A 19,865-nucleotide genomic window follows, 5' to 3' on the forward strand; every position below is an offset into this window, starting at 1 on the left:
GTAAATCCAGGTCTCCTTGAACACTCCACTCTTATGTTTACTGGTGTATCAGATTCCAGGCTTAATTTATTAATTTGTTTGTTTGTTTGTTTAGATCATGGGGAATTCATATGCAGGACAGCTGAAGTCTTCTCGCTTCGAGGAGGCACTGCACAACTCCATCGAGGCCTCTCTGCGCTCGAGTACCGGTGATCCTCAGCCCATCTTCACTCAGCTTTACCTGGAGCCAGATAACTTCAGCACCAACCTGGACGGTGAGAACGGACATCTGGGATGACCACGGCTTTAAAGATTGAAGTAAACATTGATCTGTTGAGGAATGATAGTGTCATGTGACCTGATCAATCCCCTCCCCTTCCTCCCTCTTCCTGCCCCACCCCTTTCTCTTCAGACATTAAATCCAAAATGGACCTGAGCCTCAGGTCAGATGCAGGTGGTCACGTCCTGATGAACTGCCAGTCCTCCAGCGGCCTCGAGGACATGGACGATGATGACGAATCAGACACCAGCAGCCCTCCACTTCCTTACCTGCAGGCTCCGCCCCCTGACGGCTGCTGCACAGTAGACGGTAAATTAGAAAGATATAACATTAACATGAACAGAATCATTCAACAGTGATGTTTATTATTTCATCAATTAATAATCATCACTATGAAGTGTTAAATGACTTAATTATCAAAATGAATCAATTTATTGGATCAAATTTTAATTTTTTCTAGTTCTTAAAGACTCATCTAACACACTGCTGCAATTTCCCAAAAGCAAACAATTCAGACAACATCTTATTTTTTTCCCCCGCAGGATTCTGTCAGGCGGGGAAGGACATCCGCCTGGTTTCCATGGCGACGGAGCCCATCGACGTGCCGCCTGGGTTCGAGCTGGTGGGAGCCAAATCTCCCAGCATTCCTGAGCACATCCTGGTGTGTGCCGTGGACAAGCGCTTCCTGCCGGACGAAAATGGGAAGAACGCACTTTTAGGTGGGAGAGACAGGAACCACGGAGTTAAACAGACACCAGACCACACTAACGATATTCACAATTACTAACAATAATATAACACCAACCAGGCATAACATTATGACCACCTGCCTAATATTGTGTTGCTGCCCAAACAGCCCTGACCCGTCCTGCACTGTGTATTCTGACCCTTTCTATCAGAACCAGCATTAACTTCTTCAGCAATTTGATCAACAGTAGCTCGTCTGTTGGATCGGATCACACGGTCCAGCCTTCACTCCCCACGTGCATCAATGAGCCTCGACCACCCATGACCCTGTCACCGGTTCACCACTGTTCCTTCCTTGGACCACTTTTGATAGATACTGACCACTGCAGACCGGGAACACCCCACAAGAGCTGCAGTTTTGGAGATGCTCTGATCCAGTGGTCTAGCATCACAATTTGGCCCTTTTGGTCAAACTCGCTCAAATCCTTACGCTTGTCCATTTTTCCTGCTTCTAACATCAACTTTGAGGACAAAATGTTCACTTGTTGCCTAATATATCCCACCCACTAACAGGGGCCATGATGAGGAGATACTCAGTCTTATTCACTTCACCTGATGGTGGTCATAATGTTATGCTAGCTTGTGTTAGGATTCCTGTAATAATTTATCCTGCTGCTCTGAATATATGATAAAAACTTTTTATTGAGGGAATATGATCTTATATTTAACACTTGAATATGTCTTCTTTCTTTCTGTGTGTGTGTGTGTGTGTGTGTAGGGTTTTCAGGGAGCTGTGTAGGCTGTGGTGAGAAAGGTTTCCGCTACTTCACTGAATTTTCCAACCACATCAACCTGAAGCTGAGCACGCAGCCCAAAAAGCAGAAGCACTTAAAGTATCACCTGGTGAAGAACTCTCAGGGGGCGCTGTGTAAAGGCACACTCATCTGCTGGAAAGGTAGAGACGCTCACTCGTTCATTCATACGTTCAATCGTTTGTTCGTTCAATCAGATTTTTTAATAAATGGCTTTATGTAGTCATTAAAGGGAAAGCAGCATGCTGTTATTGAATTTATTCAATATATATTATATATTCATTCATTCATTCATTCGTTTGTTCATGTATTCACTCACTCACTCACACACTTAATTTGGTCCATTCATTTTTTCCTTTTATTCATTCTTCTATTTATTTACTCATTCATGCACCTCTCTGTTCATTTATTCATTCTTTCATTTTTCTGTTCAATTATTCATCGGTTCATTCATTCATTCATTCATTCATTTTTTCATCCATTAATTTATTTTGTTTGTCATTCACTCGTTCATTCTTTCCTTTGCTCACTCACTCACTCATTCATTCACTCACTCACTCACTCACTCACTCACTCACTCATTCATTCATTCATTCATTCATTCATTCATTCATTCATTCATTTATCTGTTCATTCATGCATCCTTTCATTTGTCTGAAATCATGAATTTGTCATTCATTCATCTGTTCATTTATCTATTCATTCATTCATCTGTTTATTTGTCTGTTCATTTATTCATCTGTTCATTCATTCATCCTTTCATTTGTCTGTTCATTCATTCATCCTTTCATTTATCTGTTCATTCATTCATCCTTTCATTTATCTGTTCATTCATTCATCCTTTCATTTATCTGTTCATTTACTCATCTGTTCATTTATCTGTTATTCATTCATTTGCATGATCAATGTAAACATTTTTGTTTATTTAAGTGAAACAACATGCTGCTGTTAAATTCATTCACTTATCTGTTTATTCCTTCACTCATTCACAGTCTGTCGTTTTGTGGAGGACATCCTGCTATTCTTTTGTCTCTTTATTAAATTCATTCATTTTCTTTATGTATAAAGATTTCATTCATTCCTTCAGTCATTAACCAACTATTCCGGAGTCTTTTCTTTACTGTGTTCATGAATCTGATAACAGAGCGTTCCTCCATTTCTGTATAGTAAGGATTGACTCCATCAGTTCGTTCCTCTATCTGTTCATCCGTGAGAGGATTCAGTAACCATGGTGATGAAGTAGATGTGATGTAAACAGCTGTGTGAAATTTCTTTTGGTCTCAGACTGTAAGACGAGGCAGTTCTCCAGCGTGTCTTCATCCAAACCCAGTTCATCATCCTCACTGAGCAGCAAAGAGAACGGAGGAACCAACAGCCACAGTCCCTCCTCCTTCTCCCTCTCAGGTGTGTGTATGTGTATGTGTATGTGTTTGTGTGCGTGTGTGTGTGTGTGTGTGTGTGTGTGTGTGATGTAATAGTGTACTCTTTATCAAATCCTTTACATAAAACACTTTTGGACTAATATTTGTGTGTATGTGTGTGTGTGTGTGTGTATAACAGATTCTCCTCCAGCACGGGCACAGTCTAGTTCGTCTCCAGGAATTTTCGGGACTCCAGAAGTGACGCGGGAATGTAGCTTCCTGAAACCTCCCAGCCCCACAACACACACCACTAAACCTTTACCTATAGGTAACACACACACACACACCCATACACGACAGATGTGTTCATGGGTTCATTAACAATGCATTGGGAACTAAAAATGTGTGTGTGTGTGTGTGTGTTTGTTCAGTACCTACTGCTCTGCGTGTTAACGGCCTGACGAACGGTTTAACCATGGAAAGCCGGCCCACTTTGCTAAGCCCCAGCCACACAAACCCACTGGCCACTCCCACACAAGGCTATCGGCCAATCAAACAAGGCGATAGTCCAGGTGAGACCCGTCAGCCAATCACAGCACAGAACACAAATCTCATTCAGAACGTTCTGAATTAATCATGTGTTCAGAATTTGAATCTGAAGCAATATATTGAGTTTTGTAAATAATAATAAAATTAGAAATAAAAATAAAGTTATACAAAAAGAAGAACATGCTCTATATCTTTTAAAAATATATTAATAATCTTTTAATTACTAATAATTATTTTGTTAATATACTAATAATCTATTTTTATTATATATTATCTGTAAATATGTATGTTTTTTTTCTGTCCCAAGGCTGTTCATTTTGCAGAAAATTATTATATCTAAATAATAATAATAATAATAATAATAATAATAATAACTATTATAATAAAAATTATAATAAAAATTATAAAGAAAATATTCTTTAAAAAATTATCATGACACTTATGACAAAATATTCTTTACATTAAAACAGCAAAATAATCACTGTATTTATAAATTAATCACATTTATTTATTTATTTACTTATTTATTTATTTATTTACTTTATTCATTATTACTTAATTTTTTAAACTTTGACCAGGTACAAGAGGCAACTTTTAAAAAATATCAAAATATTAATTTATTCATAAAACCAAAACATAAACACAAGCATGATTTTGTTATTAATATCTATATCTCAACATCTGAGGTGAATAAACGCTTACACAATATGAAAAGATGTCATCATTTTGAAAAAAGAAAATTAAAAACCATTATATAAATAAACTTTTTTGAAGTAAATGTGTCTTTAACTGCGTGAACAGGCTTCCACACGTTTAGTACCTGTCCTTCAGGTGTATTCACACATAGAGCACTGCATTCTGGGTGTCAGATGAATTGATTTGCATTAACTCCGCCCACATAATTAGAAATACCCGCCCAACTTTGCATATTCATTCTGTTATTTAACCTCTGTCAGTATCTTAATGAATGTAATAATATGAAGAATTCATCACAGCTGATGCAGCAGTTTTAAGGCCGTCGTGTAATATTAACATATTTTTTGTTTCTGTTTATAATTCAGCTTGTTGTTCTGATGTTAGTGTTGATTTCATTTTCCCAGCATCCTCTGCCATGGCATCAGGGCCTCCGAAAAAGCGTCACCGTAGTTGGCACCCTCCTCCGGCGATGCCTGTTCCTGCTCCTGCTGTCCCGGTCCCGGCGATCCGCCCGCTGCCCTGCGGTACAGGTGAGTTAACAAGCATGTGATCTTCATCTCCTTTATTATTATTATTGTTATTATTATTATTATCATGAATTCAGTTACATTAATTGGCATCCCCTTTGGTTTGTGTTCCACTCCAGTCCCAGGTTCATTGCTCTCGCTGACCAATCAAGCGTCTCTGCCAGCGTCAGGTGTCATACAGCCTCAGCCAATCACAGCGGGAGAAACCGTGATCGTCCCTGATAACCTGCTGAACACCTGCGGAGTTCGACCCATCATCCTCATCGGTGAGACCCTGCCTACCCTTTTCCAATCACACACACACACACACTAACATACCTATGTTAATATTCAACAATTTAATTAGATAGATAGATAGATAGATAGATAGATAGATAGATAGATAGATAGATAGATAGATAGATAGATAGATAGATAGATAGATACTTTATTCATCCCAAAGGGAAATTCACATTAATTAATTAGCTGCATTAATAATTACCCTAAAAGAAGGTTCTCACAATGATGGTAGAATGAGTGTGTGAGCGTGTGTGTGTGTGTGTGTGTGTAATGACCCTCATGCCTGTCTCTGCAGGTCAAGGCGCTCTGCCATACTTCTTCGGGAACGTGTGTGACGTGGTGGTGAGCCCCCTGCTGGCCAGCTGCTATAACTACAGCCAGCTGAGTGAGAAGAGCCTGGTGACACTGGGAGTGTCACCGAGCCAAATCCCCACCTCTGAGACCCTCATCCTGCTCACGCTGCAGTACCTTGCACGCCTCGGTAACACACACACACACATAATAACAATAATAATAATTTTAGTACTGATTTTTGGTTCCAGATTAGCCAGAAAGTTTTCTATAACAGCAGCTCTAGCACAACAGTAGCACAGGTTCATAATCATAAAATCACTCAGTTTAATACTAATACAGTTTAATAATTATCGTTTCTGTAACAACAGCTCCTTCACAGAGATTTGGAATAATCAGTAGAATGGTGAGGTTTTCTTAAAGTGAGGAGATGTTTGTGTGGAAGTCTCCAGTGTCATTGCTTTGTAACAGTCAGAGGTAAAGCTGGAACTTTAAAGTTTTCCCAAATCTTCAGGACAGAGGAGTTTGTGGTATCTTGCTAACAGGAGCTGTGTTTTCTGGAGAGTTGTTGCTGTGGTATGAGAGGAATAAATTACTTCAGGATGTGCTGTTTGAGGAACAGAATCAACATCAGGATGGGAACTGAAATGAAAGAAATCTTGTTTTTGCCTGTGCTTAATTACTCTCCTCCTGACGATGGCAGGTTCGGAGCAGATCCCTTTGCGTGAGGAGTTTGAGCAGATCGTGCTGAAGGCCACAGTTTGTGGTGCTGCCGCCCCCCCCATCACCGCCGTGCAGCTGCCGTGGCTGGCTCGAGTCGAGGCGAGTGTGTCGGCTGGAAGCGTTCAGGTTCTGCTTGCTCAGAATTCACTGGGTGAGGGAATCGCAGAGACACTGCGGTCACTCAGCGAAAACACACACCTGCAACAGCAACAAGCACAACGGCTGCCCAACTACGTCCTGATCATCCACACGTCCGCCTCCGCCGGAGTCTCCGAGTTCTGCATCGTGGTGCTCGGTAAGACTTGGGGCAGCTCCACCTAACATAAACTCAGGTGTGTATGTCTCGCGCTCATAATCTCGTGTGTTTGTGTTTGTCAGGTAAATACCAGTCAAGGGCACTGGCTGAGGGAATGCTGACCACTAACGAGTTCTTAAAGGAGATCAGCTACGAGCTCATCACGGGGAAAGTTTCTGTCCTGGCTTCACACTTCAACAAAACATCTCTCGGTCAGTCAACCTTTTAAATTCATAATGAAATCTCAGCTAAAGGAAATTTTCTGAGAAACTTTAAAGTGGAAACGTTATGTTCAGTAAACAGCTGAGAGAATTAAACTCATAAAAGAAATTATCTGAAATAAACTAGCTAGAATCTCACCTGAGAAAAATGAGTTGCTCACTCTCTCCAGAGGGAAATGCCCTGAAATGATTAGATATTAGTTTATATTGTAAACATCTCCTTTAATGAGTTTAGGTTTTAAACTCATCGCTAAGTCAGTTCACAATTTAAACACCTTGCTAGTTCAAGTCTATTACAGTCTATTAAATCTATTACAGTTTTCAGGAGCTATTTATTTTCAGAATGTTTAAGCTCAGTGTTTCATGCTAATGTAAAGCTGGCGGTTGAGTCATGATGAAGTGTGTGTGGTGTGTGTGTAGGTGATAATCTGGAGAAGGAGTTAGTGCGGTATCAGCAAAGGAGGAAGCAGCAGGCCGAGCTCAGCGACTCTGTTCACTCGCAGGAAGAAGTAAACATAAAAGTTGACACAGGCACAGGTTAGACAACCTCTCCTTCTTCTTTATCTTTATTACTGTCTAGCTAGCTAAAAACAGATGTTTTTAAATGCTTTTGAGTTTAATAGTTACATGCTAACATTAGCTCCTATGTCCCGATGTGTGGCAGAGCCTCTGAGCGACACATTTCAGATTTACCCCCCGCAGCTGACCGTGGCTCGGAGTCTCCTCTCTTTGGTGTGTGGTATCGCAGACTCAAACAGCCAGAACCTTGACCTTGGACGATTCTGCAAAGTCGACTTCCTGGTGCTGGTGCCACCGTCAAACGTCCTGCTTCATCAGACAACCAGGCGCATACGCCAGTCAGGTGAGGCTCGGGAACATACCTGAGAGCATACATGTAAAGATTTATTTGGTATCAGGATATGTGAGAAACGGTACCTAAGAGAACTTAAATAAGAATGAGGCATTCAATATGTTGAGAAAAGCTTCCTCAGAGAGCCTACCTGAGAAGAGTTACCTGGGGACAGGCTAAACAGCCTGTAACCTGAAACCTTACCTAAGAGACCAAACACATTTTCCTCTGATGTCTTACCTGAAAAACAAACCTGCTGTACATAACTGACCAAAGCTATCTGAGGTCCATTACTTGATTACCTCAGAATATTTACCAATTTCCACAAAACATATCTAAAGAAAATTTCCTGAAAACTTGTCTGAGGAAGATTTCCTGAGAGAAATAGCATGAGCTTTCATTTTGGGTAATTAACTGAGAACCTGAGAGAGCTTGCTTGATGAAGGTTACCTCTAGTGATTAGTAGCAGCACATCTGAGAGGAATTACCTGAAAATGTACCTACACTGGAGTACTTACCTGGAAATGTAACTGTTCTAAACATTACCTGTTTCCCTGAGAAAACTTTCCTGAAGAGAATTTACCAGAAGACATATAAACTGAGGAAACGTACAAGAAATATTACCTGAAAGAACTTACTTGAGAAATATTACCTGAGAGAAGTTAGTAGATAACATATACCTGAAAGAACTTCACAGAAAAATATAACCCAAGCGAAGTTACTAGAGAAATATTACCTGAAAAGTTACCTGAGAAATATTGCCTGAAAGAACTTTCTAGAAAAATATTACCTGTGAGAAGTTACTAGAGAAATATTACCATAGATGACTTACTAGAGAAAAATTACCTGAGAATTTACCAGAGAAATATTTCTCCAGATAACCTACAAGAGAAATACCTGAGAGATACTACAAGAGAAATATTTCCTGAAAGAACTTACTAGAGAAATATTACCCTAGATAACTTACCAGAGAAATACCTGAGACATCTTACCTGAGAAATATTTCCTGAGAGAACTTAACTGAGAGAACCTACCAGAAAGGCATTACCTGAGAAATTTTCCTGAAAGAACTTACTAGGAGAATATTACCTGAGAGATCTTACTTGAAAAAAGTTACCTAAGAAATTTAACGATAGCTTTCCTGAAAGAACGTTGTGAAATGATCTGAGAGATCTTACCCAAGAGACTCACCTGGGAGAAGGCCATTGTATTAAACAAGTTTAATGTTGATGGTGAAACTTGTCTACATGAATATGTGTGTGTATGTGTTTTAGGCGTGCTGGTAGACCTGGGGATGGAAGACGCCTCCACAGCCCAGCAAAAAGCAGATAAATATGTAGTGCGTCTGGACAATGAGGTTCACAGCAAAATGGAGGCGTTCATGAAGAAAGTGAAACAGAATCCTTACACACTCTTTGTCCTCATCCACGATAACTCACACGTCGACCTGACCAGGTACCACAATTTCTAGAAACATAATCGTATCAATGGTATTGTAGCAAAATATATAAAGTCATCTTGATATTCTTCATCTACTTTTATTATTATAATTGATAAATAAATAAATTTCTATTATTATTATTGATATAGCCCGGCTAGCATGACAACAGCTAGCTTACTGATGATGTTTGTCCTTCCTTCCTCCCCCCAGTGCGATGTCTGGCTCCGTCTCTCACGGTGATCTTCAGGGATTGGCTGATCGGGTGGTGAACTCTCAGGAGGTTTTAGATGCTGAGAATCTGTTGCTTCTTCAGGTCACATCCTTCCCTTACACCCTGCAGTCGTGTCACTCGCGCATCAGCATCCAAAACGAAGTGCACTGGCCGAGCAACCATGGCCTGGTCAGTGGTTTAACAAAGTTCTCCTTTAATTTGCATTTCTGTGAATGAGCTGTTACTATAGAAACGATAATGTATTAATAAACATGTGCTACTGACAGAGCTGCTGTTATAGAGAATTAAGCAACACCAGTCCAGAATTCAAGAGTGCTGTGGTTTTAATAAAACCTGCTGCTGTTGTACGGTGTATAACATGTGTATGTGTGTGTGTCAGCAGGGGGCGCTCTTTCCGAAGGACCTGGTGTATTTTGGGCTGAAGGAGTACCAGCACTCGGTGCAGTGGGGTGTCTCCAGTCCTATCCTGCGCTGTGATGATGCCTTCGAGAGGATGGTCAACGTCCTGCTCCAACGGTCAGAACCCAACATCACATACTTAATTTACTGTGAATTTACAACAGGGTGGTAACAGAAACAATCAAGCTAGCATTGTTGTTCTTTCGGTGTAAGATATTTGAAATAAATAAAATAAAGTAATGATCTACTGGAATTACCAGGAAAAAAAAGAGAGTTAACGTTTTGTCATCATTCTTTCTTGTTTTCAGTCATCCTCATCTGCACAGCATGGTGATCCGGAGCTACCTGCTGATTCAGCAGTACACAGAGGCCATGATGGCACTGACTGCGTGTCCGGCACTGAGGGATCACGTCACGCCGCAGACGCTGGCCATGGTGGAGGGTGTAATGAGCAACACGGGACGGGGCGGCAGGGGGCACATGCTGTTGGTACGTGTGCCCTCGCTGCAGCTGGCACGACTGGCACGGGAGAGGCTGGAAGAGGCACAACACAAACTGGGGCTGGAGAGGAAGTTCGCCGTGGTGCTGGGAGGACCGACATACGAGATCAGCCTCGCACCGCACTTCTGCACACAGCTCAGGGTCTGTAGCACACACTCACTCATGATATTAACTTGCTTTCCACCAATACGATCACACTGTTTAGACTTTTTTAACAAATAATGAAATTAAAGTGTGTAGCTGTATATAAAAATACAGGCATGGAGACGGTGTGGAACTGAAGACTGGACTCCTGTCACCTATGAGGATCTGGAAGATTTACCCTGCATCGTCATTCTCGCTGGGAAAGACCCTCTGGGGGAAACATTCCCCAGGTACACACACACACACACACACACACACACATATACTGCATGTGGAACTGTAAGTTGTAAGAGTGTGTCTGCATTCCCACAGGTCTCTGAAGTACTGTGACCTGCGACTGATTGACTCCAGCTTTCTGAGCCGCACAGCTCTAGAGCAGGAAGTGGGTGTGGCCTGCTCCTACGTCACTCGTGGCGTCATTCCTGACACCATGACGATGGCAGACAAAGGGGTGAAACTGAAGGAGGAAGAGGAGGACGAGCTAGAGAGAAGCGGTGGAGGAATGATGGAGTCTGACGAACTGCATCTGGAGCTGGACAGACCCCTGAGCAATGGCAGTGCTACAACCCGAGCCTCCGGTCAGACCCTGAGAGCCAGATCACTAATAGTTTACAAACAAATGAACTAATTAATACAATTATTTTAGACAAACTCCACCCTCTGAGGTCTGAATACTGATGTGTGTTATAGCAGTATCAAACACAATGCTAAATAACACTAGCTAGCATGATTATGACACTAATGACTAAGGTCATTAAAACCCTCTCTCTCTCTCTCTCTCTCTCTCTCTCTCCTTCAGGCTCCCTTGCAGAAAATGGTGTCAGCTCCTCTGTGGTTCCTGACTCCTCCCACAAATCCTGCTCTGTCTCCTCCTCCCACCCGGAACTGGCCAGTAGCAGCTCCTTCAACTCCTCTCCTAATCATGTTAAGCAGGAGTGTGACTCCCAGTGTCCCGGGTCTTCTTCCTCCTCCTTATCTTCGTCCTCTTCCTCATCCTCTTCCTCGTCCACCTCTCCCGGTTCTCATCGTCCGAGCCAGTCTACTCAGACGTTCTCTACGGCAAGTAAATTGACCCGGCACGTCTTTGCCCCCATAGTGGTTCTGTCCCGCGCTGCCTATCGGCTCCTGGCCCCTGATTCTGCAGATCAGCCCAGCTCAGCTTGGCTCCTCCCCCACGGAGATGTGGAGTGGATCGGTACACTCCGGCCCCCCGTCCCACAGCAAGGTGACGCTACTGAGCAGTCGCTATATTACCGCCAGTGGACAAAAACGCGACCACAGCATGCCGATTACAGCACTGCAGCCTCCAACCACCCGAGGAGGCTATTACTGAGCGGACCACCGCAGGTCAGACCCGAGAGATTCCCCCAGAGATTCTATTGCCAATTCTATTCTATTCTATTCAGATAATATTTTTCGTGTGTGTATTACAGGTCGGTAAAACCGGTGCATATCTGCAGTTTTTGCGGATTTTGTTTCGGATGTTGATTCGTCTCTTGGAGGTGGACGTTTATGATGAGGATGAGCTGGAGGAAGGTGAGAGAGACTTTTCTGTTCTATTCTACTCTATTCACTGTGTACTGTGGGTTTGCAGTGAAGCCCGTATTCCAGGTTATAGGGCTTCTTCGGCTGTGTGACATTTTTCATAGATATTACAATGAACAGATTTAAATCAGAATTTAATTCTACCTTGTTTTTATTTTTCAGATGATGTTACCGAAGACACCAATGCTCCTGTGTCCAGCGGCCCATCTTGGCCTGACCTGGAGGAGATGCAGAAGATGCCCTTTGACCTTAACCCTCGTGACCCCAAGTTTAAGCAGTGCAGTGCTGTGTATTCCGGCAGGAATCCGCTCAGAATAAGTGGTGCGACTCTAAAGCTTCAGTGCTCTTCACCTTACTTCTTTTTATTGCACGTGACATCATCAATCAGTAGTCATGTGACTTGCTAGTCTGGAGGACATTATACATTACCTGTGTCTTGGTGATTGTGGTCATGTGATCATGTGTGTGTGTTGTGCAGGACTGAAGCAAGAAAAATATGTTGAGATCCATGAGAGGAAGAGGAAGACGGTGTCTATGAGGCTCAGCATGTTCGCAGCCCATAATGCATTTCACCACTGTGAGCAGTGCCATCATTACAGCGAGCCTGGACCTGCCCGTCCAGTGAGTGTCTCTCTCTCTCTCTCTCTCTCTCTCTCTCTCTCTTACACACAGACACTAAAGTAATGTAAAAATGTGTGTGTCCTCAGCTGTCCGACTGCACCTTCCATGCCTTCTCATTCTGCTCGTCCATGCTTGGTGAGGAGGTGCAGCTCCACTTCATCATCCCGAAGAACAAAGAGCATCACTTCGTCTTCAGCCAGCAGGGACACCAGCTGGAGAGCATGAGACTTCCTGTCCTCTCTGACCAGGTGAATTCACGCTGTGCACCACAGAGCTGACCATGTCTGCTGAGGTCACATGACCTCCATTTGTCTCTCAATATGGTGCTTGTTATTGTTGTTGTTGTTGTTTATGTCATCTAGTTCTTCTAGATGTTCACCACATTCTCTCCCTCATTCTCTTTCTGTCTCAGGACGGTGTAAAGAGTACGATCTTCACACCCACGACAGGCCGGCAGGATCTGGGTCTGCTAAACCTCCACCACGCCCTTGAGGGGGCACCACACCTCCACATCCTGGTGGTGAAGCAGCATGAGATGGCCCTCTACAGGAAGTTCTGGCCCAACCACGTCCTGCTGGTGCTGCCCTCCATCTTCAACAACTCTGGAGTGGGTGAGGAAACAAAAGAAGGCAGATGCCTGCACTCAGCCCTCTACTTTAATAGTTTTAACATGTTGCTGGTGAAAGAATATCTGACTGAAGTGATGGCTCGCTCTTGCCCCTAGTGGCTGCTTCTCCTTACTACATCAAACAAAGAAAAGTTTTGTCCGTTTGAATATGGAAATAAATAAAAATCTGTGTGTGTGTGTGTGTGTGTATCAGGAGCGGCTCGCTTCATGATTAAAGAGCTTTCATATCACAACCTGGAGCTGGAAAGGAACAGGCAGGAGGAGCAGGGAGTTCAGAGGCAGGACGTCTGGCCCTTCATCCTCATCATGGACGACTCGTGTGTGCTGTGGAACGCCCATGTCCAGAACAGAGATGGGTACGATCAAGCAGAGGGATGGAGAGAAGGATGAAGAGAAGGATGAAAAAAGCAATATAACATAAACAAAATATAAAATTTTATTTTTCTTTATCTCTCACATTTACTATGAGATGTATAGAGAGATGGGGGGAAAGAGGTGCTGAAGGTAGTGAGGGATGGAGAAAGGTGAAAGAAGGAAGGACGAGATTTTTTTTTTTTAAAAAAAAGGAAATTAAGTACAAACAAATTCTCGTTCTTCTAATTTGAGTTTTTCTCTCTTTGGAAGATGTGAAGGGAAGAATACAAAAAGGGAAGGATAAAGGAATGAAGGGAAAGGAGTGTAGGTGGTCAGGGGGAGGAGAAGCAGCAGGATGGAGAAAAGGTTAGATGAATGGAGAAACAGAGTGATGGAGAAGTTCTGTAGCTGGTTGGATGGATGAAATAATGGATGTAGAAATGGATAGAAGGATGAACATATCTCTCTCTCTCTCTCTCTCTGTAGCTCAGTGGAGGTGTGTAACATATCTCTGAAGCGTGTGTTGCTGCACATGGAGGCGACTCCATCACTCTCTCACTACGCCATGTGTGGACTGAGGAAATGGAGCAGTAAAACCTCTGCCTCGTCTCTCGGGGCTGCGTTCAGCCGCTGCCATCTGCATGACTTCATCCTGCTCAATGTGGACAACACGCAAAACGTCCAGTACGACCTCAACCGGTGAGGACACACACACACACACACACACACACACACACACACAAAGACTAATCCTGTCCAGTCCTGACAGACTGTAACTAGGCTACACCACAAGAAGGCGCTAATGGACTGCATTAGAAATCAAGATAGTGACGTAACAATGCTGACAATGTGTGTGTGTGTGTGTGTGTGCAGCTACACATGTGAGGAGGTGGACTTTAACCTGAGGGTGAACAGCAGCGGACTTTTGCTGTGTCGCTTCAATCGTTTCAGCATCATGAAAAAACACATCCCGAGCGGCGGCCAACACACACTCATCAAACCCAAACTCACGGTGAGACACACACACACACACACACTCACACACACACACACACACACTCATCAAACCCAAACTCACGGTGAGACACACACACACACACACTCACACACACACACACACACACTGAAGTGCATTCAAACCTCTTATAGTTATATGGAAATCCATTTCCAAATAACAATAATAATAATAATAATAATAACAAATAAATTATGATTATAATTAATTAATAATTATTCTATACATATGTATTATTTATATATATTTTATTTATTATTATTATTATTATTAAGTATAATACTAATTAATTGTAATAATAATTCATAACACTAATAATAGACTACACTAATAATAAATAATTAATTAAAACAATTAAATAAATTACTAAATCATAATCATGAGCACTGATTATTATCTCTGAATAATGCTAAACTAAAACATAGTTTCAGAAAAATTATTTAATAAAATTATAAAAATTTTTAACAAAAAAAATTCTGACTCACCAATTATTTTTTTAAAAATTAAAAGTTTTACCAAAATGGATTATTTAAAATGTATAAAAATGAAATTGTCACTCAGAACAAAATGTTTTATAAAAATTTACCGTAATAAAAAAATATTTTACAAAATGTAAATAATTTAGACTTATTATAGTTGATAAAATTTCTGATTATTTAAAAAAAGTAATAATTATGACTTAGCGTCTAGTTTTATGAAACTCTGTTGAAATAATTCATATATTATCTGAAAAATAGAAAGGTTTTAATAGAACTTTGACTTATTAGGATAATATTTTGATTTTATATTCTGTTTTAAATAAACATTCACCTCCAAAGGTTTCTGTGAGGTTTCATAATGTCACACCTCTAGTTCAGCTTGATTAGCCGTTGATGCTAATCAAATGTGTCATTTCAACCGTATAAAGTCTGTTGACCTTCCTAACAAATCTATATTATTTTCAGTGACATTGTGTCTATATTAAAGGCTATAATGGCTATGTGCTCGCTAGATAAATTGTTAGCCTCGGTCATAACCACAACACAGACGAGTAGGCTTTCTGTGCTGTATTTATGGCACATACTCAACATCGTGTCAGGAAACACAGCACGCCATTTCAACTGATGTTAAGTTCGTTTTGGTTAGCAGTCAATGCTAGGTGTGGTAACATTATAATTTCATTCAAATGGAGTCTATTTTCAGTAATTTATCAACACTTCTGAGGTAAATGTTGATGTTTTTGATGGTTTTGTTTAGTTTTTATTCATACTTTGTCGATATAAAAGATTATAATGCCTTATAATATTAGAAATTCCTATCTCAGACACATTTTTAGCTACACCGTGTCGGTGAACACATCCAGATGTATTTATTTTGAGTACTAGCAGTAAATTTAATTAAAAGAGAGTCTTTTCTTACTTACCATTCCTGACATTTCTGTATAGTTTTCAGCGTGACTGAGTCGATATAAAAAAGCCATAACAGCTATGCTATCTTGATAGAATTCTTAGCCTCGGTTATTGGCCAGCATGTACTCCTAGTTGCTTAGCAACAGGGTTCTCACCTTTTGAACTGCTTAGAAATAAGTATGTCATGTGTTTAACTTCTCGTGTGTGTGTGTGTGTGTGTGTTTGTAGACGCTGGAGTCTCCTTCCCCAGTGTCCAGCTCGCAGTTTGTGTGTGCGCCGGACAGCGTGTGTCCGATGTTGGATGTCCCGGCTCAGCTGCTGCTCGAGAGATTCCTGCAGCGCTGCAGCACACACCTGTTCCCTCACGCGCTACATAGCTACACACACCCTGTACTCGCCATCGACACCTACCTCGACCTCGGGCCTCAGGTCTCACATACACACACACACACATACACACACTACTGTAAAACACTGACAGTAACAGTTTGTAATTTTACCACAATAGCTTACAATATTGTGTGTGTGTGTGTGTGTAGTTGGCAGTGTGTTACATGAGCTCCAGACCTCACTCGGTTAACCTGGACCACAGTGGTGTCGTGTTTGGCGGGCTGCTCCTCTACCTGTGTGACTCCTTTGTGGTTTCTGGCTTCCTGAAGAAATTCCGCTTCCTGAAAGGTGAAGCTCCGCCCCCTTTTTCAAAAGAGCTAATATTCCAGATTTGTTTGTTGTCAGTTTACTACACGTTTAGCATATCCCACAGCGGTGTTCTGGACTTCTGATTGGTCAGGAGGTGTAGATTAGTTCTCTCTAGCAGCAGCTCTGATGGTTTATGCATTCGTTCGGATGGGCGTAATGGTTTCTATGGCAACAGCTCATTCACAGGGACATCCTTCCCGAAACGTGTTTATGTAACATATATGGAAGGAGTCAGAGCTACAGCTGTTACAGAGCTATAGAGGTTTCTATGGTAACATGACAAGCTGTGCTTTTTATTTATTCACCCCAATAGAAAGAATAGAAAGAGGCAGGTGAGGGAACAGCTGTTTATAGCTGCTATAGCGTTAGCGAGAACAGGAACTGGTTTCAAAACAATCAGTGTTACTATAAACAGATAAAACTTCAACAGTTGTTCTTCGGCTTGTGCTTATTTTTTTCCCTCCCTTTTGTGTGTGTGTGTTGTGTGTGTGTGTGTGTGTTGTGTAGGTGCCACGCTGTGTGTGGTGTCTCAGGACCGCAGCTCTTTGCGTCAGACGATCGTGAGACTGGAGCTGGAGGACGAGTGGCAGTTCCGTCTGCGAGACGAGTTCCAGACGGCCAACTGCAGCGAGGATCGTCCGCTTTACTTCCTCACAGGACGCCACATTTAAAAGCGCTGACTCCGAAGCTAACAGACGTGTATGAACGCGAACACAAACACAAACACACGTCATGAGAAGCAAGACGTGTTGCTGGACGGAGGAGATCCTGATGCTTCTCCTTTACTGTGAAGACTGGACTCTCGTCGTGTTAAAGGACTGGCTCGGACACACGGGGGTGCCAGAACAGACGATTGTAAACTGGGCTCCATTTTGGGATCCCGACTACGTACCTCATGGACGTAGGCTTCATCTCAGGGTTTTTTTGTCATGAGGCAAAATAAAGACTTCGCTACTACTGCTTTCTTTTTCCCCCTCTCTCTCTCTCTCTCTCTCTCTCTCTCTCTCTCTTTCTTTATATATAGAACTATATATCACTCGCCAAAGCTTTGCTAACCAACCAAGGACACTTAACCCCAAAGATCCAGAAGTTTCCCTCATTAAAAAAAAAAAACAGTACGGCATCCTGCACGGACGCGAACATTTCCTCAGAGTCCGATGCAAATCATGACGAATTCACACTCGTTATTTTCCATGTCTTGCTAATCCTCTATGCTAGCTAGCTCTTAGCTTTCTCAGAGTTACATTTCTGTGACCTGATTGAACTATTTCTCCACTGTGAACCTTCTCAGATCAGCCAACGACACGACGTCACAACAATCCTTTAAACTGGAACACAATCAGCATGGTTTTGTTTCGTTGTTCTTTTTTTCTTTGCTAATGCCAAAAATCTCTTTTCTTCGTGCCTTTGAAAGAATCCATTGTTGCGAGCGTGTTTAAGACGGAGAATAATGGTTATAACATGATGGTTATGAATTATGAAGGACTAGCTGACTTGCTAATCAGAGTGAGCAGTTAGCATTAGCTTTACGCAACGAAGCAGAACTAAACAAACTGCTAGCTTCATTTGAGACGTGAAGTAGCTGAGACGCTTCTCCAGTGTTACATGACGTTGCTGGCTAGCTTTTGGGGACTTGGACATTTTGTGTTTAGATTTTATGGAAAGCTGATATTAATATATTAAATCTTTCTCATTGTGTGGGTGAAAATTCTGCCTTTCCTTTCCCAAGGCACAAAGAACCTACCTAAGAACCTGCTCTCCAGCTGTTTGTTTTTATTTAAGATGAAAGAAACACGTCCCGTTTTTATGGGATCGATATTTATTTCTACGAGCTACTCGGACCGATGATTAGCGTGCTAGCCGGCGTGACCCTTCAGCGGATCGTCCAAAGTTTTTGCACACGTCCGTAAAAAAAATAATAAAATCGAAGCGCAAAGGATGTGAAGTTGCACTATACACTTGGCTGAGGGCCAAGGAGTCAGAAGTCTTTCTGGTAGCAGACTGGTTTAAACCGGTTTGAATGAAGACCAGTGTTGATTTGAATGAAGAAAGAACATAGAGAAAGTTGTTTTTTTATGATCTCCCATTGCGACCCCTAGAATGTGTTTCCTCTCTACAGAAAAAGTGACGAGCACATAAGTTATGCAATTTGCTTTCCACAATCTTTTTGTCTGGAGCTGTATCTGCTGTGTCTACGCCACGCCCAAGCTGTTTATGAATGTTCTAATCGTCTCTGTGCTCTACCTCAGGATCTGCCGGTTTGGTTGTGGGTTTGATAATGTGACTTATATAAATGAAATGTTTTTGTTGTTGTTGTTGTTGTTGTTGTTAGAATTGATGAATGTAATAATAAAGTGTTATTGATGATATCCATGACGATGAGGAGATCTGCGACGTTCTTTCATCTCGGGTCTACTGCCAATGTGAAAAGTTCCCAAATATCAGGTTTAGGTATAAACCCTCGACTTGTCCGTTCTCTGGGGGTGATGGCAGACTTGTTACCATGACGACTAGCACCTTGTTCAACATGATTGCTGATTGAAGTGTAAAGTTCATGCAAATCTGTAAAGCTGATGATGATGATAAGGATAAGGATGAGGATGATGGTGTGTTTTGATATCTCATTTAAGGCATCATTAAATGAGATATCCCCATAAAATTCCCACATTTTATGATATATTCATAAAATTCCATCAATTCCAGGACAAAATTGGAGGAATAGACCATGAAATTTTGACCCTGGTGATCTTTACAGAATCTTGAGCGATACTTTGATGATATCTTCAGCTGTGGAAGTTTTCTCGCACGAGCTACACCGACAAAGCTTCTGAGGCATCAGGGGATGAGTTCCATGATCGCAGTGAAGGTCAGTTTGTCGTCCTGGTGCCGTCACTTTCCTGCTGCTCCATGGTCCAGTTCTGATGCTACAATGGTGTCCACTGGTCACTCAGTCACTAAGTCACTCACATCCTTAAACTTGTCCATTTTTTCTTCTTCCATCACACCATCTTTGAGAATTTTAGTCGCTTCCAGTCTAATAAACTCCACCCCCCTGACAGGTGCCAGTGTAAAGAGCTTATTCACTTCACCTGCAGTGGTTTTAATATATATTTTGTATTTCAGGATGACACCAGAGAGTCACTGGACTATACTCAAGAAAAAAGTTCAAGGTCAAAATGGTGCATAACTGAGCCACGCCCCTTTTTTCCGCTAAACCCCGTCCTGCTGTTAAATCCTCACCTCTTTCTGTGACACAGGTCCCATGTTCATTTCGATGCAACCTTTGTTTTGTGCGAATCAGAATCACGCCAGCGATAACATTTGTGTTTAGTGAACTCTAAAGTGTAT

General features: G+C 41.9%; 1 protein-coding gene across 2 annotated transcripts in view; it reads left to right on the forward strand.

The window, feature by feature from the left end:
- The window catches only part of greb1l (GREB1 like retinoic acid receptor coactivator), a 20,394-nt gene extending 1,501 nt beyond the window's left edge, over positions 1-18,893 (forward strand). Inside the window, exons 2-33 of one of the 2 annotated variants that reach the window (XM_058394068.1) lie at positions 95-254; positions 392-568; positions 802-978; positions 1,725-1,901; positions 3,043-3,162; positions 3,319-3,447; positions 3,551-3,691; positions 4,769-4,894; positions 5,011-5,157; positions 5,466-5,651; positions 6,165-6,479; positions 6,563-6,691; positions 7,121-7,237; positions 7,365-7,562; positions 8,825-9,005; positions 9,202-9,391; positions 9,603-9,739; positions 9,931-10,264; positions 10,382-10,497; positions 10,580-10,845; positions 11,067-11,614; positions 11,701-11,803; positions 11,975-12,133; positions 12,291-12,433; positions 12,520-12,681; positions 12,846-13,044; positions 13,255-13,417; positions 13,902-14,114; positions 14,289-14,427; positions 16,047-16,247; positions 16,358-16,496; positions 17,025-18,893. In XM_058394068.1, coding sequence (XP_058250051.1) covers positions 98-254; positions 392-568; positions 802-978; positions 1,725-1,901; positions 3,043-3,162; positions 3,319-3,447; positions 3,551-3,691; positions 4,769-4,894; positions 5,011-5,157; positions 5,466-5,651; positions 6,165-6,479; positions 6,563-6,691; positions 7,121-7,237; positions 7,365-7,562; positions 8,825-9,005; positions 9,202-9,391; positions 9,603-9,739; positions 9,931-10,264; positions 10,382-10,497; positions 10,580-10,845; positions 11,067-11,614; positions 11,701-11,803; positions 11,975-12,133; positions 12,291-12,433; positions 12,520-12,681; positions 12,846-13,044; positions 13,255-13,417; positions 13,902-14,114; positions 14,289-14,427; positions 16,047-16,247; positions 16,358-16,496; positions 17,025-17,188 — 5,853 coding nt within the window. In that variant the 5' untranslated portion in view covers positions 95-97 and the 3' untranslated portion in view covers positions 17,189-18,893. The remainder of the gene's footprint in view (positions 1-94; positions 255-391; positions 569-801; positions 979-1,724; positions 1,902-3,042; positions 3,163-3,318; positions 3,448-3,550; positions 3,692-4,768; positions 4,895-5,010; positions 5,158-5,465; positions 5,652-6,164; positions 6,480-6,562; positions 6,692-7,120; positions 7,238-7,364; positions 7,563-8,824; positions 9,006-9,201; positions 9,392-9,602; positions 9,740-9,930; positions 10,265-10,381; positions 10,498-10,579; positions 10,846-11,066; positions 11,615-11,700; positions 11,804-11,974; positions 12,134-12,290; positions 12,434-12,519; positions 12,682-12,845; positions 13,045-13,254; positions 13,418-13,901; positions 14,115-14,288; positions 14,428-16,046; positions 16,248-16,357; positions 16,497-17,024) is intronic. The other variant, XM_058394069.1, reaches the window with a different exon arrangement.
- The last annotated feature ends 972 nt before the right edge of the window (positions 18,894-19,865 follow it).

This window comes from Hemibagrus wyckioides, linkage group LG07 (assembly GCF_019097595.1).
Source record: "Hemibagrus wyckioides isolate EC202008001 linkage group LG07, SWU_Hwy_1.0, whole genome shotgun sequence".
NCBI lineage: Eukaryota > Metazoa > Chordata > Actinopteri > Siluriformes > Bagridae > Hemibagrus > Hemibagrus wyckioides.